General features: G+C 40.9%; 1 protein-coding gene across 1 annotated transcript in view; it reads right to left on the bottom strand.

Moving 5' to 3' along the window:
* Window positions 1-6,736: 6,736 nt before the first annotated feature.
* The window catches only part of LOC126176754 (solute carrier family 22 member 7-like), a 557,899-nt gene continuing 541,899 nt past the window's right edge, over window positions 6,737-22,736 (bottom strand). The window contains exon 10 of the mRNA XM_049923922.1: window positions 6,737-7,191. Coding sequence (XP_049779879.1) covers window positions 7,003-7,191 — 189 coding nt within the window. The 3' untranslated portion in view covers window positions 6,737-7,002. The remainder of the gene's footprint in view (window positions 7,192-22,736) is intronic.

Raw genomic sequence — 22,736 nt, 5'->3', positions numbered from 1 at the left:
GGGGGGGGGGGGTTACAAATTGTAGAGGGAGACCAAGAGATGAATACAGTGAGCATATACAAAATGAAGTCAGTTGCGGTAGTTATTCGGAGGTGAAGAGGCGAACAGCTTCAACAAGAAAGAGGAAAGCCTTATGGTAAACGGATCCTGCCTTCCCGTACTGCAGCGAACGACCGTCGCAGGTAGCAAGAGGAGAACCGCACCGGAAATGACCGCGGAGAAGCCCTCGGACGTTGGCGCGCCAGGTACATATAGTATGCGGCCGCGAGCTCGGCTCCAGTTCACCACCGGCAATGGAGAGTGAAGCTTTCACAATGCGAGCCACTCGTGCTGGCGAAACGTCAGAAAAATCGTTTGATGAACGTAGGCCGAAGAACCCGAGACAGAAGCCAATAGGCAGTTTGCTACTGGAATACTGGCCACTGGATGCCAGAACTTACACAACACACTACATTGTGGAGTCGTATGCCATAAGCATTTTACGAACTATGGAATGTTTTGCTAACTATAATTGTCCTATGAAGGGGTGACACAATTGTGCGTGTCTGTGAGGTGTAATGTCAAGCTCTGTATGTGTGTTTTACAATTGTCACTGTTATGCTATAAGTCGCATTCACTATTGCTTTGAAATTTACTTTATGCTAAAGGTTGCTACCGACAGGAAATTTTCGAGGAGAATATTCAGCGATTTCCTGTGTAGCTGAATGTGCTGCTAATCAAACAAGGGATAGCTCAGCAGGCAGTTTAGTTGAAGAGCAATGGACAACTTTAAAAAGGGCAATCACAGAAGTTGGAAAGAAACACATAGGTACAAATAAGGTGACACCGAAGAAACCATGGATAGCAGAAGAAATACTTCAGTTAATTGATGAAAGAAGAACATACAAAAACGCTCAGATACATTCAGGAACACAGAAATACAAGCCAAAAAATGGTTCAAATGGCTCTGAGCACTATGGGACTTAACATCTGAGGTCATCAGTCCCCTAGAACTTAGAACTAGTTGAACCTAACTAACCTAAGAACATCACACACATCCATGCCCGAGGCAGGATTCGAATCTGCGACCATAGTGGACGCGCGGTTCCAGACTGAAGCGCCTAGAACCGCTCGGCCACACCGGCCGGCAAATACAACCCACTCAGGAATGAAATAAATAGGAAGTGCAAGGTGAACTGACTGCAGAAAAATGTGAAGAAACCGAGAATGAAATGATTGTCGGAAGGAATGGCTCAGCATATAGAAAAGTGAAAAGAACCTTCGGGAAAATAAAAGCAAGGATAGCAACATTATGAGTGCAACGGAAAATCCGGTGTTAAATGTACAGAAGAGAGCTGAAAGGTGGAAAGAGAACACCGAAGATCTCTATGAGGGGGAAAACTTGTTTGATGGCGTGATAGAAGAAGAAATAGGAGTCGTTATAGAAGACATCAGACTTCCAATATTAGAAGCAGAATTTAAAGGGCTTTGGAATACTTAAAATTAAATAAAGCACAAGAGATATATAACATTCCACCAGAATTTCTAAAATCATTGAGGTAAGTGGCAACAAAAAGACTATTAACGTTGGTGTGTAAAATACGAATCTGGCGATGTGCCATCTGACTTGCGGAGAAACAACATCCACACCGTACCGAAGGTTGCAAAAGCTGACAAATGCTAGAATTATCCCACAATCAGCTTAACAACTCACGCATCCAAGTTGTTAACAAGAATATACAGAAAAATGAAAAAGAAAATTGAGGATGTGTTCGATGACGATCAGTATGGCTTTAGGAAACGTAAAGGCACCAGAAAGACAATCCTGACGTTGTGGTTGATAATGAAATCAAGATTAAAGAGAAATCAAGACAAGTTCATAGGATTTGTCGATTTGGAAAAAGCGGTCGACAGCCTAAAATGGTGCAAGATGTTCGAAATAATGAGTAAAATAGGATTTAGCTATAGGGAAAGACGCATAATATACAATATGTACAAGAGCCAAGAGGGAACAATAGGAGACAAGAACGAAGTGCTTTGAAAAAAAGAGTGTAAGACACGAATGTAGTAGGCCTATATCGCTCTTTCTGTTGAATTTATACATCGAAGAAGCAATGATGGAAGTAAACGAAAAGTTCAAGAGTCGAAGAAAGACGAAAGTAATGAGAAGTAGCAGAAATCAGAACAGCGATAAATTTAACATAAGAATTGGGCATCACGAAGTAGATGAAGGTAAGGAATTCTCCTATCTAGGCAAAAAAATAACCAATGACGAATGGAACGAAGAGGACGTAAACAGCAGACTAGCACTGGGAGAAAGGACGTTCTTGGCCAACAGAAATCTACGACTATCAAACATAGGCCTTAATTTGAGGAATAAATTTCTGAGAATGTACGTTTCGAGCACAGCGTTGTATGGTAGTGAAATATGGACTACGGGAAACGTGGAACAGAAAAGAAACGAAGTATTTAAGGTGTGGTGCTAAATGAGTAAGTTGAAAATTAGGTGGACTGATAAGGTAAGGAATGAGGAGTTCTTTCGCAGAATATACGAGGAAAGGAATATATGGAAAACACCGACAAGAAGATGGGACCGGATGGTGGAACATCAAGAAAATAACTTCCATTGTGTCAGAGAGAGTTGTAGAGGGTAAAAAGTGTAGAGGAAGGCAGAGATTGGAAAACATCCAGCAAATAATTGAGGACGTAGGTTGCAAGTGCTACTCTGAGGTGAAAAGTTGGCACAGGAGAAGAATTCGTGGCGGGTCGCATCAAAGCAGTCAGACTGATGACTCAAAAAAAAAAAAAAATAAATAAATAAAGCAGCCCTACACCATATACACGAACATTCACAAAAAGCTGTCTCACTGATTTCTCGGATATCCATTTCCAGGTGAGCCCAAACAACAAAGCATTATTTTGTTGCTATGCATTGTTCAAGTGTCTCCTGGGGTTGACAACATAATTCAGTGACTACGTTATGTACGTAGAAGCAGTACTTTACAAACGGAGATGTATCGGTAGTTTCAGCTGAACCTTAAGCCACAGAAACTGCATAATGAAAATAATGCTAATGAGTGCTATGACGTGTCCAAATATGAATAAATTATGTGTGTGGTGCACTCAGTATCTCTTACGTTCTGATTCCAGTTTCACATAAATTACAAACTTTACAACTGTGAAAAGACACTATTGTCACTAGCCTACACATGGAAATTTTGTGAATTATCGTAAATAAGAAATATAATCCTAAATATTAATTAACATTCCATAAAATAGTGTGTAAGTTCGCCAGGATAGCCGAGGGCACTAATGCGCTGCTTCCCGGACTCGGGTAGGCGCGCCGGCCCCGGATCGAATCCGCCCGGCGGCTTAACGACGGAGGCCTGGATTTGGTTTTTAGGCGGTTTTCCACATCCCACTAGGTGAATTGCAGGCTGGTCCCCACGTCCCACCTCAGTTACATGGCTCGCAGACATCTCAACACATTCGCACTATTCCATGGATTACACTAGACACAGAGAGTTGGGGTACACTAATTCTGTCCTAGGGGGTACGGGGTGGCGGTAGGAAGTGCATCCGGTCACCCCTTAAATTAACCTAGCCAAATCCGTTAAACCTTGCCGACCCTGCGTCATTGCGGGAAAAAGGCACAAGCAAAAGATAGAAAGAACATATTGGGTACGTTATGTTTTCATAGGAAACTTAGGAAGTTAGGACATGGTTAAAAAGCAATTCAGACCAATGAAACTGGAGGTTTGCCTAAAAATTTCATTTCAGCAAACAACTATTTTTCTCAAAACTTTGTTCCTGTGCTTTGGGCCCTTATGGTTCTCAGTCCCTTAATCAGTGAATCGATATGACTGAAACACATCGGCACGACACTGACAATGAAAGCTGATTCATGCTTGGAAGCATGCTCACGGAGCCCAGTGGTTCATAGCGTCGTCTTAACTTCAGAAGAAAGTATAAACCAGCGTGCTGCAGAGAAGCGCTGCAGTTGAATGCAACTGTACATAACGAAGGGAATGGATACCTGTGAGCCGTGGTAAAATTTGCTATTTTGAAGAGCGTGCCGCAGCGCGTAGTGTGAAGCAGTCGCCCTCCGTTTCTGGCGGTGGCGCCGCTGTGGCAATCGCAGCTTTGGTGTCTCCCTCTGGTGGGAAAGGGGAAAGGTTGCCTGTTCACGTGCATTTAAGGGGCGCTATGAGCTCGCCAGTCGACCACTCTGGGTCAGTCTCTCGTCCCAAGCTTGCTAGTCTGTCTCTCGTCCGCATTTGTTAGGCAGTAAGAGAACTCAGCGTGTGGTCGCCCAGTCGGGGCTTAAATCCTGCATCTGAGTCTGCGCTTTAGGCCATCAGTCTGCTCGAGTTGCTCAGGCAATGGTCATTGGCGGTTGGATCGATCGGTTGGTCAGTCGCGCACTAAGACACAAGATGACTTGTCCGTCTTGAGCGTCGGCGCATGTGGGGTCGCCACGTGAGTCCAGTGGGCCGCGGCATATAGTGATGGGTAGTGACTTCGCGGTCGACACGTGAGCAACAGGAGTCAACCCACGACATCAGTCTGGCCGGTGCGAGCTGCGACGCAGTGAGACGGGAGATCGGCGCGCTTTCCTGCGTCCGTTGAAGCGGCTGGCAGCAGACGGTTCGGGAGAGCGATTTGGGGGTGCTGCGCCAGGTCTTCTCGAGAAATGGCACTTTATTAGAAGTTAAGTGATTGGTGATATGTTGTTTCATTTACTTGTTAAATTATACTTGTTTTCTGTGTAAGGTCACCAGCCGTTTTGCTTTGGGGTTGTCCCACCATTCTTCTCCGGTTGCCCACCCGTGGGAAGGTGGTTGTTTAAAAATTGGGTGGTCCATTTTCCCTTGTGAAGTAGGGGCAGGTTAGAGCAACCTGCGGTTCGGGTTGTTCGGTAATCTCCCTATCAATCTACCGTACGTTAGTAGCTGCCTCTGTCATGTTTATCGGATTTGGTATGTTAACGAATTTATCGCTTGGAGTGTATCGGCCTAATACCTGAAATATATTTTGATCTTTGGAAACTTTGATATTATTGCCTATGATCTTGAGAGGCGGTGTCTGTGTACTGTAGAGCATCTTAACTATTGTTTGGCCAACCTTGTAGAATCTTATATAAGATTGCATTTCAAGGGCTTTTATTTAAATGATCATTTTAGTACATAAAGTTGCCACCCTTTCACCGTAAGACTTTTCTTAAAAGTTAAAATCAGGTTGCACTTTCACGTGGCAGGGTTAATATTTTAATTGTTAGTGTTCTGTACCATTTCCATCCCTCCTATGGGGGGGTGCATACTTTGTGTGCTTGTGGAAATTGTTAAAACTCTTGGTTTAAAGTTATCTGGTGTGTTGCAGATTTACACCAGTGTAGTCTTTCAGAGGCTGTTGTGAGCGGTCGTAACTATGGCCGTGACAAAAGGGAGCGGCAAGGTTCTGTGACCGAAAGCTCATACAGTCAAAACTTGTTTCTTTCTGCCTCTTGAATAAATTGTAACTTTGCTATTTAGAGGGTGCTTTCTGATTATAATTTTAAATCTGTTTCTTTTAAAAAAATGCTTTTAGGCACTATTAAAGTGAATAAAATTCCCATTTGTTAAAAGGAATTTGGTTATGTTTTCATCAGTTACTCCCTGTCAATTACTTCCATGCTTACATAGTGTGATTAAATATGTTAATGTTCTTGATGAATCGCTAGTAAATAAAATAAGTTTTTAAGAATATTCTTTGAAAATAAATCACGGTTCAACCTGTTTCAAAACAAAGGAAGTAAAAAGCGCTGATATACGCTAACACTGAGCAAGGAATGGTAATGACATGCACATCACTTCAATAATCGCGGAATTTTATTACAGTATTGGACAATTTTTTGTCCTTTTTATTATTATTTGCAGCCATCGTCCGTCAGGACTCTATGCGTTACATCCCTGTACTTCAGGAACAGCAGTCATAAAACATATAAACAGTTTACAAAAATTTAAAAATACGAAACATGTGCGTCTTTTTTAAATTATTAAAACAAGCTATTTTACATTTCAAATTGTAAATAAAATATTGTTTTTTTTTTTAATTTAAAAAAATGTTTTGAACGGATTTCACTACAGGTACAGAAAGACTAGGTGAGGGGAAGACTGTTCCCGAAACAATGTGGGAGTGAAGAAGTGGGGAAGAGGAGCCAGAAAAGTGGCGAGGAGCTACGAACTGTAGCGCTGACATCGAGAGCAAGAAGAGGATTCTGTGTTTCCGAGCGGTTCTAGGCGCTACAGTCTGGAAGCGCGCGACCGCTACGGTCGCAGGTTCGAATCCTGCCTCGGCCATGGATGTGTCTGATGTCATTAGGTTAGTTAGGTTTAAGTAGTTCTAAGTTCTAGGGGACTGATGACCTCAGACGTTAAGTCCCATAGTGCTCAGAGCCATTTGAACCATTTGAAGAGGATTTTGTTAATGCTGGAAGGACGGGTAGATCTCTGGGCGAGATTTCCTGGGCACGTTGTGGGAGATGATTAAGTTTTGTTGGAACAGGATGTGGAGAGCATGTTGGTGTAACAGGCGGGGAGGGGAGGGGCAGTGGTGTAGTGGGAGGGTACAGAGGGCGAGGCGGGTTCCATAGCAATAGAGTATTTCTGAAGTTAGTGTTAAAATTAAAAATGCGAGGGGAAACTGGTATGAATGCAGACGACGTTAGCGTAAGAGGATTACTCGTCAGACTAAGGCTTTGTTAGGAGTGCAATATGTAGTTTTAGTCTATTATGAGCGTTTTTTTTTTTCTTTTTTGCATAGCGCAGTAGGTGCGGTTTCCATGTCAGTTTATTTTGGCATCTAATCCAGGTCAGGCTTAATTTTCGTGTTACTGTTTACAGATTAGAAATAGGGCTCGAAGTGCACTGTTATTCGTTCATAGCAGGCCGAGCAAGTCATGTGCACCGTCAGTAAACAGAAGTCAAAGGTTGCCAGCATCGCATTATCATTCCTTCTAAACTAAAAGGAACTTCTGGAACTCCTTTATCCCTTGGCGTACTCTGGTGTCGGTTTGGGTTTCCAGCTCCAGTAGCGCTGTCCTCTGCCAAAGACGGCGCCGTCCCTTAACGTCTCCGGCAATCGCTGCAGCGCAGATTCTGGCAGGAACGACACGGAAAACGCCACCACCAAGTTCAGGGCTGCGAGGATGGCGAAGGGAAGTCGCTTGTCGTCCTGTGAAACGAAAAGATAGTTGTAAGTAGTGAGAATGAAAGACGCCAATCACAGATATGTTTGCACGTGAATTATTACGACTCTAAGACCTCATCGCTAACCACCCAAGAGAAAGCCCGCACCAGACTGTAATTACAAAACCTATTAACTGAGCAAAAAAGTGATTGCACCCCTGCACTATCCCCCACATTCGATTAGATTAGATTTACTTTCATTCCAATTGATCCACAGTGAGGAGGTCCTCTCGGATGTAGAACATGTAAGAAAAACAACAATACATCACAAATATTAACAACTCAGACAAATAAACTAATGTACCATTCCACAGGCCCCAAGTGGAATGATCGTCATTTTTTAATGAGCAATATATGAAAGAATCATTTTACAAATACTAATGCACTGAATGTAATATAAAAAAGTTTTTTTATTTATTTATAAGGTAATAAACGTATAATACAACTACTATAATACTTATTTACAATGAACACATTACTGCACTGAAATGGTGCAGAAGTTAGATTGTACTTACACACACACACACACACACACACACACACACACACTTATTTACAATGAACACATTACTGCACTGAAATTGTGCACAAGTTATATTGTACTTATATATAATATATACACGCACACAAATCAGTTGGTTCTACTGAGAAATTCATCAGTGGAGTAGTAGGAGTTGGCCACCAATAAATCCTTCAGGCTTCTCTTAAATTGAATTTCATTGGTTGTTAAACTTTTGATAGCTACTGGCAAGTTACTGAAAATGTGTGTTCCTGAATAATGCGCACCTTTGTGTACAAGACTAAGTGACTTTAAATCCTTGTGAAGATTATTTTTATTTCTAGTATTGATTCCATGAATTGACCTGTTGCTTTGAAAAAGTGATAAATATATTGGGAAGCAGTAGTTAGTATCCCTAGTTCCCTAAACAGGCTTCTGCAGGATGTTCTTGAGTTCACACCACATATAACTCTTACTGCACGTTTTTGTGCCTGGAAAACTTTAGCTTGGCTTGATGAATTACCCCAAAAAATAATCCCGTATGACATTATGGAATGAAAGTAAGCATAGTATGCCAGCTTTTTCATTTTTATATCACCTATGTCTGACACAATTCGCGTTGCAAATAGAGATTTGTTAAGACGCTTCAGCAGTTCTGTGGTGTGCTTTTCCCAGTTGAATTTATTATCAAGCTGTAATCCCAAGAATTAGCACTGTTCACTTCTTCTATCTGCTTGTCATCATATGTTAGGAATATACTCGTGGGACACACTTTACGAGTTCTGAACTGCGTGTAGTGAGTTTTTTCAAAGTTTAGTATCAAAGAATTGGCTAGGAACCAGTGATTAACGTCAACAAGTATTTTATTAGCCGATCTTTCAAAGACTACACTTGATTTGCTATTTATTGCAATGTTTGTATCATCGCCAAACAAAACGAACTTGGCATCGGGTAATGTTACTGATGAAAGGTTGGTGATATACACAAGAAAAAGTGAGGGCCATGAAATGGAACCTTGTGGGACCCCACATATAATTAGTTCCCACTTGGATGATGCCTGATAGCTTGATACATGTCTCTTTCCTAATAACACGCTTTGTTTCCTGCCAGAGATATAAGATTTGAACCATTTTGCAACATTTCCTGTTACACTGTAATATTCTAATTTACTTAAAAGGAAATGCCTTTGACAAATCACAAAATATACCAGTTGCCTGCAATTTTTTATCTAATGAATTAAGCACATTTTCACTGTAACTGTAGATAGCCTTCTCAGTATCAGAACCCTTTAGAAATTCGAACTGTGACTTTGACAGTATGTTATTTGAGATAAGATGGTTATGAAGCCGATTGTACATTACTTTTTCTAAAATTTTTGAGAATGCTGGCAAAAGTGAAATTCGACAGAAATTTGATGCTATTTCTTTATCTCCCTTCTTATACAGTGGCTTAACTTCAGCATATTTTAACCATTCAGGAATTATTCCACTGATAAACTACTGGTTACACAGATAGCTTAATATGTTACTTAACTCAGAATCATATTCTTTAATTAGCTTTGCTGATATTTCATCATACCCACTAGATATTTTTGATTTTAAAGATTTTATGATGGATATTATTTCTGCTGGGGTAGTGAAGGTCAAATTCATACTATGGAAGTTACTTGAAATGTCTGGTCTGAGGTATTCCACAGCAGCATCTACAGAACCCGACAACCCCATCTTTTCAGTAACAGATATGAAATGTTTGTTAAAACGTTCTGTGACACTATACACATCTGTCACCAATGTATCATTTACTCTTAATGCTATTTGGCCCTCTTCATGTCTGGTTCTACTGGTCTCCTCCTTCACTATATCCCATATTGTCTTTATTTTGTTATCTGATATGACTATCTTTTCCTTGTATAATATTTGCTTTGATGTCCATATTACAGTCTTTAATATTTTGCAGTATTTCTTGGAATATGCTATAGCATCAACATCGGAACTGTTTCGGATTGACAGATACAGTTTTCTTTTTGTTTCACGAGATACCTCTATTCCTTGAGTAATCTGTGGCTTCTTTATAGACTTTGCTCTAACCTTGGTAAGTTTTTGGGGAAAACAGTGTTCGAATAAGGTAAGCACTTGATTAGCAAAAGTGTTATATTTTTCATTCATGCACTGTAAACATCAGTCCAGTGAATGTCTCTGAGGAGTGTCCTAAAATAATCAATTTTTGGCTTGTTGATTACCATCTTGAGATAAGATTTAACAGATTTTATATCCTGTTCAGTGTTAACATTTAACAGAAGGAACTGCATGCCATGATCTGAGAGGCCATTGATTATTGGTTTTGTAATATAATTTTGTACATGGACTTTTCTATAAAGATATTATCAATGGCTGTTTGTGAGCAATTGGCTACCCTAGTGGGAAACTTTACATTGGAAATTAAGTTGAATGATAGTGTTACTAACTGAAATAAGAGTCTTTAAGGAAATCTACATTGAAATCACCAGCAACCACTATTTCTTTGTTTTTGAGTGTTAAATGGACCAGTACAGCTTCAAGGTGGTTTATGAAAAGATTAAAGTTACCTGCAGGTGCTTGATATACACTTAATATTATGAAGGACTTTTTGTGAAATTCTACTTCTGTTGCACATACTTCCAAATGCTGTTCTAGGCAAAATTTATAGATGTCTATGTTCTTAAATTTATGACAGTTCCTGATGAATGTCGCAACTCCTCCTTTCTCCATTTCTGATCTAGAAAAGTGAGATGCTAACCTAAACCCTGTAACACTTAAAAGTTCTATACCAGTGGTCACAGGATGTACAGAGAGGCAGATTATGTCAGCTGTGTTTGAAGACTCTAATTCATCTATGCAGATAATTAATTCATTAATTGTATTTCGTAGTCCTCGAATATTTTGATGCAATAAAGATAGCTGACATTTCACATTGACTGAGTTAAAACTGGATAGAGTTAAAATATCTGCTGACTGCTGAAAATTCGTAACCAATGGCTGTCTATGCTGATGTAATAAGCTAGAATTATGTTTTTTGGTTTCTTTCTCAAACTGGTTTGTCTCAGTCCTAACCTCTCTTAAAATTTGGTTTCTTTCTGACCACACTACCCTAAAAAAGGGTCTTTTCTGAACCTTGTAACCACTGGTATTTTATCACTCATGGCAGTGCCTCCCCCCTTTAACTTTCCTGCTATTTCCCCAGCCAGTTTACCCTTCCCCTTCCTGTTGAGGTGAAGGCCATGCCTTGTGTAATCCCACCTACTGATAGAATCAACAGGAACCACACCAATGTGTGACCCTGCACCAGACATAAGCAACTGTTTCAACTCCTAATTAACTCTCTTCACAGAAGAGTTCAAATGAGGTTGGTCATGGCGCCCAAGAACAGATACAAACTCAACACTAGTATTCTTTAATGCAGATGCAATCTTTGCCAGGTCACACTCTATATTGTACCCAGGATCTCTGTCAATACTATTACCTGCCCAACCCACTACAACCACGCTGTCTCTCTTAGTGAACTCTTTGCAAAGTGATTCTAAATCCTCTGTCACGTGCTCCAGACCAGCACTAGGTTTAAAAAAAATTGGTGACCTGGTATTCTGATCCTAGTTCATCCTGCAAAAGTTGGCCAACACCTCTTCCGTGGGAACTACCTAACAACAACACTTTCTTTCTCTTTACTGCTTACCCTACTTTCTTACTTTTCAATTTGCTGCTGAAAGTTTGTTGTGCCCTGTCTACACCTGCAACTGCTTGAGGCTCGCCAGTTTCTAACTGAAGCAAAAGGTGAAATCTATTTTCCACATTCACCACGAAGCTGTCAGATAAAGTTCTAGGCCTGACCATGACCATACCATGATTTGACCTACAGTCTCCTATGCCAGTGCTGCATGGATGTACTGTCCACCAACGTCCTACTACTCCCTCTAAATCCTTGAGCGCCATGCACTCTGTTCTCCCTTTCAACATCTGTTTAGTTTCCCTCATGTGGATCCTTTACCCCCTCATCAAATTCGCACCTCTCCTAACATACAATAAACACCTAATCAGATCCTACACTATCTGAAAACTCGACTTCAACATTTTTATACTCTCTAATTTGAAACTTGCTACGCCTTCACACTTACATCGACACACAGTTCAGTCCATATAAACATGAGCTACTTTAATTACTTAGAACAACTGAACCAATAATGGGACACATTTGCAATTTTAGGAGATGATAAATACCATTGAGAGATCACATACATACATTCACACAAACTCCTCACAGCAGATGCTGGAAGTGTCCTTCACCAGCATAGACGTACGAGTGCACTCTTTTCGCCGTATTCCGTGGCATTGTGTGAAGTGTATTCTCATCAGTGTTGTTTATTTCGTGTGTCTTGGCCTGACGAAGTTCTGCAGTTGTTCGTGGTCTGTGGTCTGTGGCTGTACACTCAGCTCCTATGAGACTGCCACAAGCGCGGGGGAAAGGGGGGGGGTGTCGGTTGTTCGGTCATCATAGACACTTGTTACAAGTTACATGGAAGCGCTAGGCGTGCGACACGATGCTCCATCTTGTAATTAAGCTTTTATAAGTTCGATGTCATCCAGCTGCTCCACAAATGTATTGAAGATGTCCATATAAACTGTAGAGTCTTCAGTCACATCAAAGAAAATGGGGCCATCACTCCTGGAAGCTGACATTGAGCACCACACACCGACCTTTTCATCATGCAGTGGTGTTTCATGGATGATATGGGGGTTAACACCAGTTAACGCGTGTTGATGTAACCTGGAAGATGCAACCATGCCTCATCTATAAAGTAAGGTATGCAGAGGCTGTTGAATAAGAAACCTCTGAAACCACATTCACGTGCAACAGAGTCAAATTTCTACGTTCTGTCGCGTGACTTCTATAAGGTAACGAGCTGCAGAAGTTCGTCACGAGTCTGACTTATACTGCGCGCGGTATTTTTATTTTTAAGCCAGAGCACAATATCCGCTTTCCTGGTGTTTGTACTTCGTGTTTTTAACAGCTGAATGATAACAGGCATGGTAGTTACAATGACCGACTTCGAAGCAACGTATGACAAGAATTATCCAGTGAACCACTTTGAAACTGACAACGTTCTTTCCTAATGGTAGTCACTGCTGTTGTTCGTACACCCTATTACAAGTTTACTATCAACAACAAAACCAGAAAAAGACAATAATCATCAGAGAACCGTTTCCTACGGGAACTTTAAAACCGCCAGTACCACAGCTCATTTTCCAGCAGGTATTCATGGAACAATTCTGATTCACCAATGTTTCAGCAAGATAATAGACTTCTCTTGTATCGTGCAGCTTTATAAGAGATCGTGCTGCACCTATGTCACTTCTTTCAATCAAAAACTCTCTTCTTACTATATTTGAAAACAATGTCTTTTAAAATACTTTGCGTTGACCAAGCGCTACCTTTGAAGCCAATTTCCTCAGTCATAATCGTGACAAGTTTTTCTGATTTCGAGTATTCACCACTTATAAACATTTCAGTGCCACCACTTTGTGTCGCAGGTTTCTTTAGATTTCGATGGTTTCCAGGCTGCAAGAAACCAAGATTTCTACAGCTTTGACCCTTTCGTTTACTATTCTCTGTACAGTTCTCTAGCTGACACATGTTTCTGCAGTTCATTATTGTGTTTTCAAAAGTAAAAAATTCGAGTCCCTCTCTCAGATCCTTGTAAATGCGGTAAATAAACCTACTCGCCAGTGCGTTCAATTAACAATATAAATATTGCAAACGTTAGGGAAAGCCTACAGCAGCTAGACTGGGATGAAGTGTGTAAGGAACCTGATGCAAACTTGAAACATAACTTATTTTATGGTACATTTTTAAGGGTATTTGAAAATTGTTTTCCCAAGAAAATAGTTAAACATAATTCCAAGAAAACATATAAAAAACCTTAGCTAACTAAAGGAATAAGAATATCTTGCAACTGTAAAAGAGAACTGTATCTAACAGCGAGAAGGAGTACTGACCCCGAAATTGTTCAATATTATAAAAACTATTGTGCGGTACTAAGAAAAGGTATCAAAAAGTCCAGAAGCATGTGAATCATGTCTGAGATCAGTAACTCTGATAATAAAATTAAAGCAATTTGGAATATTATTGAAAGGGAAACAGGGCAACCAAGAGCACAGGAAGACTTTAGTGCCATAAAACTGAATGACAAGTGTACTAACAAACAATCAGAAATTGAAAATATTTTCAATAATCATTTTTTAAATGTTGTGGAGAAAATAGGATCTAGATCTTCACTAGAAGAGGCAAGGCTACTAATAGAAGAGGACATACCTGTGCAGTTTGAAACAACTGTAATTCCACCAACCTCTCCCTCTGAAATCAATAAAATAATAAACTCACTGAAAAGTAAAAGCTCTTACGGAAATGATGGAATTTCCAGCAAGGTACTTAAAGCGTGTTCCCCACAGATAAGTAGGATTCTCAGCCACGTATGTAATAGCTCTTTGGAGCAGGGGGTTTTCCCCGATAGACTGAAATATGCCATTGTAAAACCATTGCGTAAAAAGGGGGATACGTCAGATGTCAACACCTACCGCCCAATCTCTCTTCTGACAGCTCTATCAAAAATTTTTGAGAAAGTTACGTATTCAAGAATAGCCTCCAATATTTGTAAAAATAAAGTACCAACAAAATGTCAGTTTGATTTTCAGAAATGCTGTTCAACAGAAAATGCTGTACACGCTGTCACTGATCAAATATTAAATGCTCTGAATAACCGGACATCACCCATTCGTATTTTTTTGAGATCTCTCAAAGGCCTTTGATTGCGTAAATCATTGAATTCTTTTAGATAAGCTAAATCATTATGGTTTGAGTGGGGCAGTGCACAAATGGTTTAATTCATTCTTAACTGGAAGAATGCAGAAAGTTGAAATAAGTGGTTCATGTAATGTTAAAACAACAGCTGATTCCTCAAACTGGGGGGGGGGGGGGGGCTATCAAGTATGGGGTCCCACAGGGTTTGGTCTTAGGTCCTTTACTGTTCTTGATATATATTAATGACTTACCATTCCACATTGATGAAGATGCAAAGTTAGTTCTTTTTGCTGATGATACAAGTATAGAAATAACATCCAAAAACCAAAAACTAAGTGATGTAATTGTAAATGATGTTTTTCACAAAATTATTAAGTGGTTCTCAGCAAACGGACCCTCTTTAATTTTTGATAAAACACAGTATATACAGTTCCATACAGTAAATGGCACAACTCCAATAATAAATATGGACTTTGAACAGAAGTCTGTAGCTAAGGTAGAATTTTCAAAATTTTTAGGTGTGTCCATTGATGAGAGGTTAAACTGGAAGCAACACATTGATGGTCTGCTGAAATGTCTGAGTTCAGCTACGTATGGTATTAGGGTTATTGCAAATTTTGGTGATGAGAATCTCAGTAAATTAGCTTACTATGCCTACTTTCATTCACTGCTTTCATATGGCATCATATTCTGGGGTAATTCATCGTTGAGTAGAAAAGTATTCATTGCTCAAAAACGTGTAATCAGAATAATTGCTGGAGCCCACCCACGGTCATCCTGCAGACATCTATTTAAGGATCTAGGGATCCTCACAGTAACCTCACAAAATATATATTCACTTATAAAATTTGTTGTTAATAATCCAACCCAGTTCAAAAGTAATAGCAGTGTGCATAGCTATAACACCAGGAGAAAGGATGATCTTCACTATGCAGGGTTAAATCTGACTTCAGCACAGAAAGTGGTAAATTATGCTGCCACAAAAGTCTTTGGCCACCTACCAAACAGCATCAAAAGCCTGACAGATAGCCAAGTAACATTTAAAAATAAATTAAAAGAATTTCACGATGACAACTTCTTCTACTCATTGGCTGAATTTTTAGATATAAATTAAGGGGAAAAAAACCAACTTAAACATTAGTGTCATGCAATATCTTGTGTAATGTAATATCTTGTACAGACACCTTTTATTAACCTGACACATTCCACATCATTACGAAATGTCGTATTCATGATCTATGGAACAAGTATTAATCTAATCTAATCTAATCTATGAAGAACTTCACGTTTATTGCCGTCACGTGACATATTTATTTGGAAATCGCATTAAAACATTTACACCTATACTACTACAAGAAACTAACATCGACAAGTGAATGAATAATTCGGTCGCTCTGTGAATGAAACAGCATTGTCATAAAGTACAACAGCGCAGCATGCGGGAGAGAGATTCTCGCGGTCTAGCTGTAACTCGCAGCTTGCCGCGCGAAGAGAAAATGAATCTTATTGGCTGCTTGGAGTTAATGGTGGGGGATGCGCTAACGTTAAATATTTATGGGACAGGCCGGCCGCGGTGGCCGAGCGGTTTTACGCGCTTTGGCCCGGAACCACGCGACTGCTACGGTCGCTGGTTCGAATCCTGCTTGGGGCATGGATGTTTGTGATGTCCTTAGGTTAGTTAGGTTTAAGTAGTTCTAAGTTCTAGAGGACTGATGACCTCAGATCTTAAGCCCCATAGTGCTCAGAGCCATTTATGGGACAAAGAATGAAAGAAAGATAAATATTTTCGGGAAATTTGCTTCGAACTAATCATATTGATATTGCTATTTTGCAAGAAGTCATTTGTGAAGAGATAGGTTCCTTTCAGTCATATACGTACATAACAACGTTGGCATCGGCGGCAGGAATTGTTGAATTTTGACTACGGATGGATTAAAGTTACAGGATGTAGAAAAAGTGCCGGGAGAACGCATAGTCAAAGGTGTTATGAATGGGGTAGCAACCCTGTTAAAGCTCTACGCTCCCTCCTGTTCAAATAACAGAGCTGCAAGGGAAAGATGCCCCTTGTAACCACTGCGCCACCTTGCTTGGTGTTCCCAAGCCGTGCTAAGATGCAGGCCGCTGTCTTTATTGAGGCACTATGTCACAAGGAAATAACTTTCTCGTATTAAAGCATATGTTTGATGCTAGTAGATTTCTTTCAGCGAGAAATGTCTGTCTGTCTGTGCATTTATACTTGTATATCCTTCTTGCCTTCTCCGTCTTTCTTTATTTTGCTTCCAAGGTAGCACAATTTCTTCACTTTGTCCACTACGTCGTCAACATTTTGTGGGGACACAGTTATGTCAAGACAGTAACATACACCTAAACTCACTCAGTTTCGAAACATAAAAGGACAGAATAATTTATTTATTAGTTTATTAATTACAGTTCAAAATCCGATCTGGGATATTTCAAACAATGCGGCATTCTTCTGTAACCGCAACCGGTAACGCCATCTGTTAGTAGCATAAGAAACTGTCTGAACAAATATTGTCCTTTTTGTCTGACTGGTATTAGTGGATAATATTGCTTTTGCAGTCAGTTATTTCAAAAGTTAAACTATAATGAAAAACAGAATATGTGTTAAAAGCAAACAAAGTATGCAAAACATTTATTGTACCATTTATTGTACTTTTACGAGAGCTGCACTAGTTGGGCAGAGGTTTTCTTTATTGTAACAAATTTTTATCTCGATAGCTTCTTTTATTACGCTGTCCCAAGAATTGTTAATGCTGTAACCTCATTTGTCTCTTCGAAAACAATATGTTGTCAGTTTTCTAGCGCATACTCTGCTACCGCCGATTTGTCAGGGTACTGAAGGCGAAAGCATCCCTCATGATGTGTTCAAGAGTATGCACAGTCAGTTCTACATAAAACTACCCACACTCATACAGTATTTTAGATACTCCTGGCGATCTGGTGCCTACATCGTCTTTCATAGCCCTCATGAGTCGAGTTTTAATTGGAGCACTGATGACTGAACAGTTTTTATACCTCTCTAGGAGCCAGGTAATTTTTCCTTTTACTGAGCCACAGAAAGGCAAAAACCCAAGATTATTTAGAGTCCTCCTTGGGATCCTTATGTTTCTGTGTTTTCAGAAAGATTGCTTGTGAAATCTGGCGGTTGTTGTAGCCGTTTTCCTTGAATACTTTGCGTAAGTGACTCAGTTCCCTCGGTAGGTTTTTAATGTCTGAGACGTCTTCCACTCGATGCACCACGGTTCTCAGAACAGAATATTTCTGCGACGGATACCAGGCCATGTGGCTGGGATAATCATATACTTTAGGGCGGACGAGCACGTCAAGGAATGGTATGGCACCATCTGTTTCTAAGTCGATCGTGAGCTTGTTGTTGTCATGCATATTGTGTAATGTGGCAACGTGCCGTCTAGTGAACGCCAGGCATAGTCAAGGCGCAGTGGTAGAGACAGTGGACGCTTATGCCATCTGTGGGGCAAAATCGAAGGCAAAGCGGAAGTGCTTCCGCCTGGTGGCAGCTAAATTAAAGAACGCTATGGAGGAGACAGTGTCTGGCTTGTGCTGCACTCTGACAGCGAAATAACAAAAGAATTAAACTAAATAATATTGTTACGTGTAGTAAAAATAGAAATGTAATATTACTTTAATATATGAAAATGACTGTAATTGAATATTGTAACGCTATGGTATGTTTAATTGTAAATAGAGAACTTGGCGTAATGTAAAATAATGTTTAGGTGTGGGGGAAATCCTCAAGAAGGAGAATAGTGTACAGGTTGGCGCGTAATATTGGCGGTAGAAGTAAGTTGGCGTAGCTCTGAGGCAGAACAAGTGTTAAGTGGCGTAAAAGTAACTGCCAGTGTGTGCTACGGCAACGTTGCTAACAGACCATTTACAGGGTGTTTCAAAAATGACCGTCATATTTGAAACGGCAATAAAAACTAAATGAGCAGCGATAGAAACACACCGTTTGTTGCAATATGCTTGGGACAACAGTACATTTTCAGGCAGACAAACTTTCGAAATTACAGTAGTTACAATTTTCAACAACAGATGGCGCTGCGGTCTGGGAAACTCTATAGTACGATATTTTCCACATATCCACCATGCGTAGCAATAATATGGCGTAGTCTCTGAATGAAATTACCCGAAACCTTTGACAAAGTGTCTGGCTGAATGGCTTCACATGCAGATGACATGTACTGCTTCAGCTGTTCAATTGTTTCTGGATTCTGGCAGTACACCTGGTCTTTCAAGTGTCCCCACAGAAAGAAGTCACAGGGGTTCATGTCTGGCGAATAGGGAGGCCAATCCACGCCGCCTCCTGTATGTTTCGGATAGCCCAAAGCAATTACACGATCACCAAAATATTCATTCAGGAAATTAAAGACGTCGGCCGTGCGATGTGGCCGGGCACCATCTTGCATAAACCACGAGGTGTTCGCAGTGTCGTCTAAGGCAGTTTGTACCGCCACAAATTCACGAAGAATGTCCAGATAGCGAGATGCAGTAATCGTTTCGGATCTGAAAAATGGGCCAATGATTCCTTTGGAAGAAATGGCGGCCCAGACCAGTACTTTTTGAGGATGCAGGGACGATGGGACTGCAACATGGGGCTTTTCAGTTCCCCATATGCGCCAGTTCTGTTTATTGACGAAGCCGTCCAGGTAAAAATAAACTTCGTCAGTAAACCAAATGCTGCCCACATGCATATCGCCGTCATCAATCCTGTGCACTATATCGTTAGCGAATGTCTCTCGTGCAGCAATGGTAGCAGCGCTGAGGGGTTGCCGCGTTTGAATTTTGTATCGATAGAGGTTTAACTCTGGCGCACGAGACGATACGTGGACGTTGGCGTCATTTGGACCGCAGCTGCAACACGGCGAACGGAAACCCGAGGCCGCTGTCGGATCACCTGCTGCACTAGCTGCGCGTTGCCCTCTGTGGTTGCCGTACGCGGTCGCCCTACCTTTCCTGCACGTTCGTCTGTCACGTTCCCAGTCCGTTGAAATTTTGCAAACAGATCCTTTATTGTATCGCTTTTCGGTCCTTTGGTTACATTAAACCTCTGTTGAAAACTTCGTCTTGTTGCAACAACACTGTGTTCTAGGCGGTGGAATTCCAACACCAGAAAAATCCTCTGTTCTAAGGAATAAACCATGTTGTCTACAGCACACTTGCACGTTGTGAACAGCACACGCTTACAGCAGAAAGACGACGTACAGAATGGCGCACCCACAGACTGCGTTGTCTTCTATATCTTTCACATCACTTGCAGCGCCATCTGTTGTTGAAAATTGTAACTACTGTAATTTCGAAAGTTTGTCCGCCTGAAAATGTACTGTTGTCCCAAGCATATTGGAACAAACGGTGTATTTCTATCGCTGCTCGTTTAGTTTTTATTGCCGTTTCAAATATACCGGTCATTTTTGAAACACCCTGTATATACTTATTGATCCTCTCAGTGATCGAAGTCGCCTGCAAAGACCAGTGTAAAGTTTCATTGCCCGTACTGTAGGAGGACCACATCTCACTGAGTATCAGTCGCAAGAGAGGGCGCCTGTCTCTCTCTGCTGCTGTTTGACACATTGTTTTTCTGTTGTAACATATCCAAGCAGTGTATGACTACAGCTTTTTACACAGCCATGCATTTTGTTTCTTACACCACGGCTTAGGGGTCTGTATCAGGTTCTAAACTGACATCACCATCTTTCAATCCATTGGCTCTGACTGCAGCTGGGCATCACATGCTATAAATTATGTTGCTGCTGCCTTAACATGCACACACTGGTTGATCTTAAATAAAAAACAGTCACAACTTATGGGAAGTGGAAGAGTTTCGCGATGTTGTGGACCAATTCCAAACAGGAGTCTGACCTCTAGATTCAAGCTCATCTTTTACAGTGATGGGACAGCTGATGGCTTGATGTTCCATTTCGATTCATTCTCCATATTGCAGTCACGTATGTGATCACTGTTTCGATCCTTGACATCCCTGGAAGTGATGTCAATCGTTATGTGGTAATCAACAGCATACCACTGGACAGATGGGATGGAAAAGACACTGTCAATGTACTGTAACAAGCATCAAAGTTGATGGTGCGATCTATTTTAGAAATTTTACCAGTTTTTTCCTAATTTCAACGCTGACCAATGGTGCAGCAACATGCTTCCCGATTTCTGTACCATGTCTAAAACCTCCCCTCCACTGCTTTGCGAGTACCATTGCGAATGTAGATAGATGACTGTGCAGTACATCCATTCATTGTTAATTTGTGAACATGTACACCAAAGTATACCACACAGCGATCTATGTATTTCTGGCACTTCAATCACAGTGCATAACTTGCCAATACGATTGCACATCTTTCCCTATGTGGATGGGAGTCACAGAGCATACTCGTATTCTGAGGATGAAGTTAGAGACTGGAATATCCACTTGCATTGCCTTTAACGAACCGTCCCTGCAACACTGACACTTTAATTTGCAGCTGACCAGAAGTAGACCGCTACACGCAGCGTTTTGTGAAGTAACACAGCGAGCTGGGTCAGTAACTGCTGTACCACTTCAATGTTGCTCACGGCACCCACCCAAGTGCACAAAATCTCTCCAGATGCGCTGAAGTCGAAGAGGTTAGCATCCCTTATCGGTGTATAGCAGATCTGAAAGTGTTGTGATGATATAACAGATGGTTACGAAGAAGAAAACCTAGTTTTCATACATGCTGGAGCTCCAGACAGATGGAGCAGCGTGCACCCACACTTTGGGCCTGTAGTAAATACCCTGTGATCACCGTCTGTGTTCGACGTAGCAGTATTTGTGTGGAAGACCACTTCATTAGGTAGCAACACCATACCTCGATTTATAAAGCTTGTATAGCTTTTAACATGGATATCATTAACGATACTTGTGTGCGCCTATAGGACCAAGGCTGCTCCCGTTGCGATCGTGTTTTTAACATCTGGTGGCATGTCAGATGATTACGTCTCTCTTCACAAGGCACACTGGTAGCACTCGCAAGAAAAAACGAATGAGACATATCCATCCACCGTGGATTTTCGCTCAATATTGTTTGATGTCACCAGCATTCAGTCATTAGCGAAGTATAAGTCATAGTAGGGGATGTGTGATTGATTTGCTGTAGTCAATGGGGCTGTAATGTATCTGTGGATGTGGTCAATGATCTGACAAATGCAAAGGAAATGACTATGTCTTGTCGTAAGGAAGGTATGGATTTAATGTGGAACATTGCGATAGCTGTAATGGGGTGAAAGCTTTTTTTTTTTTTTTTTTTTTTTTTTTTTTTTTTTTTTTTTTACCTGGAAAATTACGTCCAGTGATATGAACGGTACAGATGTTTATATTTCCAGAGCCACGCCGTCGGGGAGGGGGTGTTCTGATACTTTACTCATTGTCGAATGTTGTCAGAGTGACATTGCAATCGTAATACTTCATTGTAAGTACAGTGATAAAATGTATGTGGCTGGTTTCCTAGGACGATTCTGCGTGGTGTGGCTGGAACGATTGACATTTCCGGTTTACAATGGGAGGCTTCTGAATGGAGAGGTTAGCTGGGGTACAGGAATGGCCTAACGCATTACGTGTCGGACAGCTTTCGTGATCGTGTATGTTCTCCACGGAAATTGAACAGATTCAATATGGATGTTCATTTGCACTGGGAAGTTATTGCCCCCGCCCCATATAAAATGTCTGATTGACAGCTTCTGCACATTACCTGTAAGTAGGCTGTTTGGGTTTTTATGTTGGTAACTCCACGTAGCGCTCTACATGAAAATCACTGACTGTGCTGTGTGTAGTCTGTGGCTGGTTGGACTCATTGTTGGAATATTCGCTTGTGTAGTGTTGGGCAGTTGGATGTGAACAGCACGTAGCGTTGGGCAGTTGGATGTGAGCCGCCAGTAGTGGTGGGTGTGGGGAGAGAGATGGCAGAGTTTTGAGCGGACGATCTGAACGCCGATTCCACAGACCGAACGTGAGGAGAGGGGCTAGTGTAATTGTTTAATACAAACCATACAAAAATGCACGGAAGTATGTTTTTTGACAGAAACCTACGTTTTTTAAATGGAACCCCGTTAGTTTTGTTAGCACATCTGAACATATGAACAAATACGTAATCAGTGCCGTTTGTTGCATTGTAAAATGTTAATTACATCCGGAGATA

The sequence above is a fragment of the Schistocerca cancellata genome, chromosome 3 (genome assembly GCF_023864275.1).
Source record: "Schistocerca cancellata isolate TAMUIC-IGC-003103 chromosome 3, iqSchCanc2.1, whole genome shotgun sequence".
NCBI classification, from domain to species: Eukaryota; Metazoa; Arthropoda; class Insecta; order Orthoptera; family Acrididae; genus Schistocerca; species Schistocerca cancellata.
The sequence above is the reverse complement of the archived record's forward strand: the minus strand, read 5'-3'. Positions and strand labels throughout refer to the sequence as shown.